The 12,509-nt window shown below is 35.7% G+C and overlaps 1 protein-coding gene across 1 annotated transcript; it reads right to left on the bottom strand.

Annotated features, from left to right (window-relative positions):
* Positions 1–10,579: 10,579 nt before the first annotated feature.
* On the bottom strand, positions 10,580–12,218 carry LOC129806409 (fork head domain transcription factor slp2-like). Its single transcript, XM_055854974.1, has one exon. The coding sequence runs from the start codon at positions 12,020–12,022 to the stop codon at positions 10,862–10,864; it is 1,161 nt and encodes a 386-aa protein (XP_055710949.1). The 5' UTR covers positions 12,023–12,218; the 3' UTR covers positions 10,580–10,861.
* Between the last annotated feature and the right edge of the window lie 291 nt (positions 12,219–12,509).

Here is a 12,509-nt window from a genome sequence, read left to right on the forward strand (position 1 = left end):
TTAAATTGGTTTAAATCTTCTATTAGTATTTTTTGCTAATTCATTCTACAATGACAGAAAACAGCTAATAAACTCAATAGTTTTTTCGGCTCGCTAGAAACATATGGAAAACGTAGGAAACGCCATGCCCCTGGCTTTGGGCAATATTTCGGACACGTGGATTCTCATAGTTCCTTGCCCTTCCATAATTTTTCCAAAGTTTTTTTTCTCATAATCTCGTTCATCGAATTGATATTTTTATTTTTTTTTTGCATTTTTTATAATCTCTTGAGTATGCAAAAACTAAAATTTCATGGAAATTTGATAAACAAAAGAAGTGGCCAAAATTGAAAGCTGGCCGAAATTTGGTACACTTACCCTAACACTGAAGAATATGAAAGAAAGCCGTCGATTGATTGGATTTAAATAAAGGTTACTTTTATCAGTAGTCAGACTAAAAAAAGTTTCTTTTGTAATGTTAGCATAATATTACCGAGTATCATTGATTTAAGAAAAAATAATGCTCGTCATACCCGTATCGACATAGGCGTTCCAAATGCTTATTTATTATTAATCCGTGTCGGGATTTGGGAAATATTTTTTATAATGCACAGTGGCGGCCAAAATAATAGAATCACTTTGCAAAGCTTATATTTTTTTAACTTTTGTATTTTTTCCCAATTTCTTGATATAATTCTGCTGTAGAAATCTTCTAACTATTAGAATCGTAGAATAAGGGTTGTTTTGACCGCTAGGGGTCTCTATTTTACACAGAATACGTCAATAGTGAAATTAAGTTTGGCGAAAAGAAAAAAAATGGAAAACTGTCATTTATGGTTTCTAAATAAGGCTCGATTTATGCGATTTATAGATCACATTCTAATTTAAATAAAAGTGGTAATATTGCGTTGTTCAAACCAAATTTCACTATTGATGTATTGTGTGAAAAACAGAGACCTCTAGCGGCCAAAACAACATTTATTTGACGTAAGGTAATTATTTGAACATTTCTATGTCCAAATTATTTCAACGAATTGGAATAAACAAAAATGCTCATGGTAAAATAGTGGCCTTTGCGGAGCTGATTCTATTATTATGGCCGCCACTGTATAAGCATGCTGCAAAGTTGTACATCCCATATTGGAAGAATGTGCTAAGTCCTTTGTAGACCGCCTAGGAGCGCCTTTCCCGTGATGTGGATGCTGATGCTCCTTCCGTGCCCTCGGAGTTTTTGGGGCAAATGCGGTGCATTTTAGTACATTATATCACAGTAACGGCGTTATCACACTTGCACATTAAAATTTTAATTTGATTCACATTAATTGTCGCTTGTGAGCGTCCAAATATGTTATTTGTGTCTTTGGATTTGGCCTGCAAAAAAAAGTTTAAATTTACCTAAAGTATAAATATTTTTCACATTAAAAAATTAATGAGAAAATCGCATTAATTTTTCGCATTAATGCTATAAATCAATTTATATCAAATTTTGCGGGCCAAGTCTACCTTTTTATCAACAAATAGATCAAATTTTGAATATAAAATGATTCAAACACACAAATTACACATTTGGACTCTCACCAGCGACAATTAATGTGAATCATATTAAAATTTTAATGTGCAAGTGTGATAACACAGTAAAAATGTCTTTTTCTAGACATTGAGTTGCTTGCACCGGGCGGGATTCGAACTCACTGAGAGTCGAACCATGAGATCTCATTCGCTCAAAACTCAACGGTCTTGCCTATTGCGCCACTGAGATCCCCAAAACCGATATTAGAAAACTCTAGTTCTTCATGCAATCTTTCAGCGAATCTTACTTGTTGACTGCAAACACAATGAGATGTGATTCTGACCTATTAGGCCTTTGCTCCATTGCTAATTGATTCTCAGCTAATCCCAGTATTGGCATTGAAATTCCTTGCCCCAGAAGTTCCCACAACAAATTTGCTACGGCCTCTTGACTCTTGAGTATCCTTTTGGTGTACGTTCTTTTTTTCCCTCCTGCTTCTTTTCCGATGTACGTCTCTTGGGAGAATGTCTTTCGATGACTCTCAGCAATACTCTTCTTAGTTTTGATTATTGTACTCAATTGAATTCGACATCTGCGCGCTTCTTTATAAATACATACGGCAACAATGAAGACACACTCTCATACTTATGGATGGAATTGGTCGGTTGATCGTGCCTGTAAATTTTGTGTAATATTCAATTGCCGGAGATTGACTTGAAGTGGTTTTGACTGTGTCATCTTTTCTTCTCAATGATGTGGCTTCTCCACTATTGTGATGCCTCTGACTTATTGTGAGGCAATTGAATATGAGAAGATACCCATAGAACAACAAAACATAGAATTAAAATTAATTTTTAATCATTTCATAATGGCCCCTCTTTAAGTGATTATATCGGTGTGAAATTAAAAAATTGGGTCAACAAGTTTTTTGAAGAATGAAAAGGAGTAATTAGCTTCCCGTGGTTTTTTTCTTAGATTGGGCTTGGGTGGCATAGTTTTTGAAGCAATCAGATGAATTAATTTTGCCGGATAAGAGGTCAATTGGGATGGGTTTTGAAATGAGGATGCCACTGCTTGAAATCTTCTCCCTGTTTTTTTCTTTGCCATCTCCGTCACAAATTGTCGGGCGTATCTTTTTTTTGTCTTTTTATAACAACTCACAATTTTTGCCCAGATGACCTCTTCTCTTCCCCCAATAACACAAGTCGCAATTTTTTATGTCATCCTTGGAGTAATTTCATGCAAAAGTGCGGTTTTTTCTTATGCTCAAGTTGTTTGGAGTTAAAAATGTGAGTTGATGTCTTTTTTCGAGGGTGAGGCTTTGTTTTATTAAAATAAATACATTTGTTTGTCCATCTCTCACATATCAGCACCGTCTAAATTGGATAATCTGTTCGCTAACTCCTTTTGTGTGCCATCATTTGAGTTAAGTTGCATTTTAGATTGTTGATGTAGCGTATGCATTGTTGGAAACTTAAATTAAAAGCGAGCTTGTGAAATTTATTTTATTAAACTCCTTCCATTTTCCCTGCAATTCACTGAGCAGCACAATAAACTCTTGGGTATTTCACTGAATACCGTGTGTTATTGCTGTCAAGTCCCACACTTTGAAAAGGCATTTGCAAGTTGAGAAAGAATTTTTTTTTAATTTTTAATAAAGTTCTATGGGCATAATGTGCAGTATTTGATATCGATCGGTCGATATAAAATAACTCAAAATAGGGCTGATAATTTTAAAGCTTGACAGAGATATTTAATTGTAGTCAAATTCGTAAAAAGTTTATCAAAAACGGAGTTTTCTAAATTTTTAATTGAAGTTGTGAACACAATCACAACCCAAGTAGCACTGTATGATTAGAGGCACAGATTCCAAATTCCAGTCACAGGTACCAAGTTCCGGCCAGCTTGCAAATCCGGACACCTTTTTTAATTCCTCGTATTTCCATGAATTTTTAGTTCTTACATACTCTAGAGATTATACAAGTCAAAAAAAAAAAAAAAAACAACAAAAAATGTAACTTCGATAAACGAGATGTGAAAAAAAAACATTGAAAAAATTCCCGAAGGGTAAGGAACTATGAGAATGAAGGTGGCCGAAATAGGCCACCAAAGCTATGTATACATTTTTATTCATTTTAAAAGATATTAAGAATGATTTTAGAGAAAATACAGACGATTAACTGTCTACAAGGTTCCAAGCAACACTCTTTAAGAAGAAGGAATAAAAAATTCAATTTATATTAAAAAAAACTACATATCAAACTTGAGACTTTGGCGCTTGCATGCGACTACGCCGAATTTTGGCACACTCACCCTATGCTACGTCAACAGAAGGACTAAAATTTCATTCCGTTTTTACGTTATGGTGACCATTTATTATAATCTGGTAATCTTAGGGAACTATTTCCTCTTCAATAGTGTTTTTTTCGCGTATTTGTGACAGGCTTACCTGCGAATTTTAAAACTTTAAGGACGATGGGACACTGGTGTCACAATTTTTTTCTACGGCCTTCTAAAATTATATTGCTCTATAAGAAGTCAGAAAAAGTAATGTTTTTTTACCATCAATTTTTAATCATCTCGTCCTTAAAGGGTTAAACAACAATACAGTGGAGCCTCGCTATAGTTCATTTGGTTCCAGATTTGACACTTGGGTCGCACTATAGTCCATGTCATTTTTTAAAATTATCAACGACTTTTAGTATTGAAATTGCTCGATGGCTTCCACTTTCTTTGCGATTGTGGTACTTGTCCTCGCTCTCTTCATTATGGATCACAATTATCACAACTACTCAATTAAATTTGCCAAAAATATTGAAATAATTATGACAACATTTCATGTCGCGTACTAAAAAACATAACCTAACTTAAAATCAGTGTTTTGAAATCAACGATCGATAAATTGTAGCCTATAGCGGGGTTCTATTGTAATTCGCTGGAAAACCGATTGTATTATTGGTAGCATTGGTCTCACCGACTTTTCTTGACATATTAATTACACAAATAGCAATTTTAAAGATGATTACCGTTGAAAGAAATAGAGAAATTTATGTAGAACGTATAGTAGAAAACGAAAGAAAATGTGAAGAATTGTTGAGAAAAGTGTCTAGCACTTGACGTGTTCATTCAAAGTACGTACGCCGATTTCGTACCCATACGAAAGAGAGGGACGCCAAATGCACTGTTTTTGGCGCGTCATTTTTCGCACGAAAAATACCGCCGCGTCGTTTGGAGTCGCTTTTTTTACTGCATGGAAGAGTAAATTTTAGAACCGTAAAATAACAAATATAGGGTAAAGTAGTACAAGTTGGACAATGGTACAATTTGGACAATGCTCGGACTAAAATACGACTAATTTTTTAGATTCCAAATAGGAGTAATTTTGTACACCAAAAACCAGTCATTTTTCAGTCATTTCAAGTTGTTGAATTTGGAATTGTTGAATTTAAAAATAGTTGAACTTTTGTGTGTAAACTCAAAATTTTTTTAATTTTCACTTCATTTCGTTTATTTTAGTCTTTTTTGCCTCTTTAAACATTTGTAATGTTTTTTCCTGTACTCGAGATCCTTCTTAATGCGAGATAATTACATCTGATGATTGGATCTTCACGATATACTTTTTATACATATAAATATTTGATGTTCTATATGACTTTTGCCCAATGGAAAGCATCTCGTCTGAAGTATATATCTTAAATGGAAGTTCAACAATTTTTACACAACTTTTGTTTAAAAATTCAATGACTTTGGTTGAAATACACAAGGCTTCACACTATAATAGTACGAAAAATTATGACCAAACTATAATAGTGGTAATTTTTGATCATGTGACAAAAAATACCATAAAGTTGTGTATTTTTTCACACTATAATAATGTGAAAAACTGTAATCATACTATAATAGTGGTAATTTTTATAATTTTTCAAGAATTTTAAATCACAAAACATTGTTGAAAATTTTTTATGACTATAATAGTAAGAAATTTTACACAGATCGCAATTAAATAATTAATTTATCCGATTTCACATTATTTCAATATTAAAATCTTACACATTTTCAAATTAAACAACGTTGTTAAAAATTTTTCAACTATAATAGTGGTAATTTTCAATCACGTGACAATAAATTATCTGAAGAAGTTGACGGGAGACCGGACGGAGTGGAGGCGGGTTGTGAGTGAGGCCAAGGTCCTAAATGGACTGTAGCGCTAATTTGATGATGATGATGATGACAATAAATTACCAAATTATTGTGCATTTTTTAAACATTTTTAAATTAAAGAACTAAAATGGTTGATTTTGCACTATATTATAGTAGTAAAATTTTACACATTTTTTAACTTTGTAGATGCGACTGATGTTTGGCTCATCCAACATCGCCAATACCAATACTTAAAAGATAAGTCTTTGGGAGGTTCTCCCTTAGGAAGTCTAACAATTTTCTTGACTGTTTCCCACTTTTCGTTATATGATTCAAGGTTTTAAAATATGACTACCCAGCACGAACAGTTAGATAATTGCAGCTAAGAGCATTTTAGGTGTGATTCCTTCTAATCACACCTATTTAGCATATTTTTGCTGAGTGGATCAGCAAATATATGCTGGCCGATTAGCAGTTCTCGAACACAAAGTGCTCATCAAATATATATGAAAATGGTACTGCCTCGCGCTGAATTCAGCTGCAAATATATATATTTTCCAGGGGCCCATCAAGCCTAATAAAAAGTGAAGCTATTTTTCACTTTTCCTTGTAAAATTTTTGCAGATATTGCACCGCGACTTGAACAAATTTCTTCGTAGTTTTTGTATTATTTCGGCGAACATTATGAAATATGTATTTTTAGATAGTTTTTAACGCACGATTTCGAAATATATTAGACTGATAAGTCAATTCTCTTCAGAAAAAAACTTGCCAATAGTCTTCAGTGCCTCTATGCAAAAACGTATGGAAAAATGAAATCTCGAGAGGCCCCTGATATTTTCAGCTGAATTGATATCGGTTGTTATTTAGTGCTCGCTGGGTAATTAATACATCAAACTTACCAAAAATTTACTAGTTTTTGCTACTTGGGAATTTTCTGCTTCAGTTTCATTTCCTTAATCATTTTTCTTGGTGGAGGCCCCACAAACTGCACTCTACTATTTCAAAGTGAAGTTAGTATATCTCCAATCCACCTACTGATTGGTGATTAAAGTCAATGAAGTGTGGTGGTCATCATAAGCAAACAATCCACCCACATTCGATTTGTGTATCAAGTGGAGAAATTTTTGTGATAGTCAATGAAGATGATGTGTCTCAAACACATGGACGCATGATGATCAAATGCCTTCATTCACCAAGTCCCATTCTCGTCAATTAAACTCACCCAAGTCACTACAAAATACATTACCACATCTTTCTCCAACTCTCGACCAAGATGCGCTCTGAAGAAATCTTTGGTGAACGGAAATGAGTTCAAATTAATTGTCCTCTGTACACATTTAATGCCATTTATTGTGGTGATAATTAATTCACTACTCTCTTTACTAACATAATTTGACTTTTCTCTGGCCATGAATGAACATTGGCACTTCTACAAGAGATTTTCCATGGTATAACAACAACACATTCTTAGTCAAATGCTCTTTCTGACACTCTCTCTCTCTACTCCAGGCTCTTTAACAATGATTCATGTTAGTTAGTACACTTCACAGAGGGGTTACATAGTCAAGATCAAAAGTACCAACAATTAGTGCGTGTTAATTTTCATTAACATAACAGAGTTGTTATCTATTTTCTTCCAGCATAGTGAAGGCATTTTGACTAGAAGATTTGATGCCATACACAGGGAGAATTTTGTGGCAATATAGGAAAACGTATAACGTGTTTAAATGCTTAATGGGGTAATTTGCGTGATTTAGGCGTATTAGCAAAGTGTGCACATAAACAAGACGAATTAACACTTGAAGGAGTTACGATAGCATAAATAGAATTTAATGCTTGACATAAACACTCTTTAATAACTGAAAATTGTTGGATGCTTGGTGAATTTATGAAGTATGAAAATTATGTGGAAAAGTTATATAACAAAATTCACTATTCTTCTGTCAGTGAAAAAGTTTTTAGTTTACTTCTTAAATCATAGGGGAGAGTGCAATAAGTTCACTACACTGAAAGAAATCAGAAAAAGTTAAAATAAGATTCCGGAAATGTTAATTTTACCCTGCAGTTTTGATCCAGTTTTTGCCCTTTTTAGGTGTATTGGGGGTTAAAATTACCCTTCTTTCATGTTAATTTTACCCTTAAAAAGGTGTAAAATTAACATTAAAAAATTTTGATATATTTTTACACCTAAGAAGTGTTGAAGTCTAGTCCCCGGCGAATGGCCTTCAAAGTTGAAGCCAATTTCTTACTTTCATAAACAAATGCGTATGGGAATTTTTCTGCACTCGTGATCGTTATGCTAAATATTTAAAAAGCGAGAAGTTTTTCCGTATTATAAGATACCTTTCCGTATGGAGGGATAAATATACTCAATTTTTGTTGAAATCATTGTTTTTCCTTGGAGCACTGTGAGCTGAGTCCGAGATCAATTTAGGAATTGGCTTCAAATAGTTCCATATAAAAAGGCCAACTTGCCAGGCGATTTATTAAATATTTATTATTTTAAAAGAAAATAAGTTATTTCCTGGTCCCTGTTGCCCATATAACCGTTTAAAGAACTGTAACAATATGGAGAACCGATGTATAATCAATTTTTGGACGATAATCCAGTGTTCGTCGGGTAGGAGAGAACTAGCCCAGAATAAAAGTCTTTTCTTCCCAACGTCTTAGTTCGGTTCGGGACAGACATCCTTTCTGTCCCGACCTAAGACGTTACTCCAGATGTATTGTGACATTTTCGAGTGTGTGGAGAAAAGAGTTAATATAAATAAATGTTATTTTTTTGAATAAAAATATTTCCTTCAGCTGCAGAAGAAGAGGTGCGTAGTGCACCGAAAGTTCTGGGAAAAAACGGGGCGAAAAGACATTCTGGGCTAGTCCGCTCCCACCTGACTAACACCGGATTATTGTTCAAAATTTTTAAATTACTGTTCGATTAATATTCTTTTTAAATACAACTGAAAGATTACTCTGCCTAGTGCTACCTCTGATTAATTCTGACCCGGTTCCCGCAACTAAGATTTCAAGTAATCTGTAAAATGCAAAAATCTGACATTTTTTCTCATCCCAAATGGAATTGTGCCTTCCCTGTATTTCAATCAACAAGTTATCACTTGGTTTAACATTATAAGATTTTGTTTGGGTATCTTTAATGTCCTCCCTCAGCAATGAGCGAGATATTTATGAGCAATTCACGGAGGAGTTGCAGATCCCTCGGCAATTGAGTCGACCATTGAAACAGCCCCATGTACATTTGTGTGTACATACAACATTACATCCCGGAAAGGAAGACGTCTATTCATAGCATAATTTGCTCCTCATTCATAAAAATTTTTGCTCAATATTCCCCCGTCAAGTGTCAAAGGGAAGAAAGATCCGCACAGGAATGTGATATTTCCAAGAGAATAATACAAAATTCTTCACAATGCATTTTGTTTATATGTTTTCGCGTGACGGGATTTTAATTAAACAATTAATTCACACTGTGTCGCTGTTTTAGTTGTGGGTACTCTCAAAAATCGCATTCATCATTAAGCAAAGATGTAAAAAATATTTCTGGAAGGAGTCCAAATGAGCAATGTAGGGTAAGTGTACCAAATTCCGACCAGCTTGAAATTCCGGCCACCTTTTTGTTCCTCTAATTTCCATGAACTTTTAGATTTTACGATGCAAAAGATTAACAAAAAATGTAGCTTCGACAAACGAGATGACGTGAAAAAGATATTGGAAGAATTCCCGAAGGGCAAGGAAATATGAGAATGTAAGTGGCCGAAATAGGGCACCAAAGCTATGTCTATATTTTTATTTACAGCATTTTAAAATGTTTTAAGAATGATTAAAGAGTAAAATAAAGACGGTAAACTCTTTATATTCCAAGCAACTTTTCTTTAAAAAAAGAGAATAAAAAATCAATTTGTATTTACAGTAGAGTCTCGCTATAGGCCATCGCTCTATAGTCCACAATTTATCGACCATTGATTTCAAAACACTGATTTTAAGTTATGTTATGTTTTTTAGTATGCGACATGTATAATTATTTTAATATTTTTGGCAAACTTTATTGAGTTTGTGATAATTGTGATCCACAATGAAGAGAGCAAGGACAAGTACCACAATCGCAAAGAAAGTGGAAGCCGTCGAGCAATTTCAAATTGAAATTTTCAATACTAAAAATTGTTGATAATTTTAAAAAATTACATGGACTATAGTGCGACCCAAGTGTCAAATTTGAAACCAAATATGGACTATAGCGAGGCTCTACTGTAAAATATTACATTTCAAACTTGACACTTTGACGCTTGCATGCAACTATGCCGAAATTTGGCACACTTGCCCTATCTGGCACAAAATTGAAGTGTATTAAAATTCTGTGATTGCGAGCATAAAATTTTATTATAATGCTCAGGAATACCGGAGTTGAAGGATTTTTTGCTTTCTTTTTTCGTGTTTGAGGGTGAATCCTTAGAAACCACATTGAGAGGTGATTTGACGAAAGAATAGTAAGATCCCGTAATGGTTTTAAAGGGAAATCAGCAGATAGTCCAAGAGAATTTTATTTTTGTGAGGAAGCCAACAATAGAGCCATAAAGTAAATATTTACACAAATGTTTAAGCTGTTTCTTCGCACTAGGAGTCAAGACCAGATACACTATAGAGAGACCGTGGAATTCCAAAAAAACGGAAAAAGAAAAACGAGCAGAGAATTGGAAGAGAAATGCGGAAAATGAAGAGTAAAAAGACGAAAGTTTCATTTTTTCAATCAATTTTTTTAAAAGATTTTTTTGATTTTATAATTTCTTTATACACTATTTACATTGCGTTAGCGAATGATTAAACATTATGATTCCTACTTGTAGTTATTTACAGGTTTTGGTAGTTTAAACTAATAACACATATTTCAGGCAATGATAAATAATTAATTTTCATTTTAACCTTTGTCATAGATGGTTTTTCTTTTTGAATGTTTCACCGAAGAAAACAATACTTGAGGGGAATTTTTGTGATCATTATACATAAGTTAAGATTAATTGCAAGCAAATAGCATTGCAAATTGTCCTTTGGATTACAATCCAACGAAGGAAAAAAACTAATGACTTCACACAAAATTTCTCTCTTTAAAAAGTCTTTGTCTATTTGCACTAATGAGAGTAAAATTCTCCGAAATTGGAGACTTACATAATCGAGTGGAATGAGGCAGATTATCACTCAAGGTACACACTGTCGTACGATTCAACTGTGCCGCGAGACAACGGTGATGGGCTTGAAGATGGGCGACGGATTCTGATGCGTGGGACTCGATGATGACGTATGTGGTGGGATTTGAGGCGGGTTCGGTGGACTGAGCTGGGGCAGAGATGGCGGCAATGAAGGTGGTGGATGGTGCTGAAGTTGCTGGGCTGCAGCATGTTGTTGCAATAGCTGTTGGTACTGAAGTCTTTGGTACAGCTCGGCAGATGATGTTGGGGGTGATTGGGTGGTTAGTAGTCTCTCCATCCCAAAGCCAGAAGCGGCAGGGAAAGGCAGTGAGAGTGGTAGAGTTGGTGGTTTGGGTGCTAGGCTCGGTGTGTAGGGCCCGTACCTCGTATACATTGAGGCCAAGAGAGCTGGAGCCGCAGCTGCAGCGGCGGCTGCGTGCTGAGGATACAGGAACTGTCCAAATTGCGGGTAGCCTAGGGCAGCGGCGGGAAATATAGGTCCGACTAGAGATCTCTTGAAAGCAGCCAAACGTGATCTAGAAGCTGCTGTTGTGCGTCGTCTAAGTTTACCCGTTGATCCTCCGATGAAGACATCTTCGGCCGATGGATCCAGCATCCAGTAGTTCCCTTTGCCGGGATCATCATAGTGGCGAGGCACTTTAACAAAGCACTTATTGAGGCTTAGGTTGTGTCGTATGGAGTTCTGCCAACCTTGTTTGTTATCCCGGTAGTAAGGGAAGTTCTTCATGATGTACTCGTAGATGCCGTTGAGGGTGAGTCTCTTTTCCGGACTCTGTCGGATAGCCATCATGATGAGGGCATTGTAGGAATAAGGTGGTTTCTCATTGCCTTTCTTCTCATTACCAGTACTTGCACTTTCATCGTCTTTGGACGATGGACTAGACGTTCCATTTTCACTCCTAATCTCATCCTTAATACGGGCACCATTTGAGCAATCCATGGGAGGTGGGGTACCCGTAACGTCAAGATCACTCTCAGTATCCGTGAGATCCTGTTCCGATCCCATTGGGGAGTGGTAGGGTGTAGGGCTGGGTGTTGATGTAGGTGATGCGTCCTCCAGGGTCTCCGGCAGGATGGCATTGATGGAGAAGCTGGACTTCAGCGGAGCACGAGCCATACCAAATACAGTTTGGGCGTTCATAATCGACGGCGGTGGTGGTTCCACTTTGATCATTATTCACCGTTACACTATCACTATACAGTGTCCAAGAATTTTATTTCTAGATAAACAAAATTGTCTATTTCTTGTCAAACTTAAAGCACCTTATCACTAACTCGGTCCTACTTAAATGCACTATATTGCAGAGAAAGGTCAGTGTTTGCGAGACGTAAAGTTCGACGTGTTCAAGTCACGGCAGACAGTTGCTCAACTAGTTTCAATGGTACTCTGCACATGCCTTTTATACCCTCGGAAACTCCACCTCTGGTTGAACCAATGAAAACACCCGATACTGGGCCAATCGCATCATTTCAAAATGAATTTACTGAGCAACTCCATGGAATATAGGGGACTTTGGCTCCGCCCAGCTTATGTTTGTTGGCCAAATAAAATCGTGGAGTTTGTAAACGTCGAGGGTTCCACCGTACAATTTGTTTACACAATTAAGCCAAAATAAATAGAGGTCTGTTGCAATACAAATCCCAAAGAGGGCAAAAGAGAA

Source organism: Phlebotomus papatasi, chromosome 3 (genome assembly GCF_024763615.1).
Source record: "Phlebotomus papatasi isolate M1 chromosome 3, Ppap_2.1, whole genome shotgun sequence".
NCBI classification, from domain to species: domain Eukaryota; kingdom Metazoa; phylum Arthropoda; class Insecta; order Diptera; family Psychodidae; genus Phlebotomus; species Phlebotomus papatasi.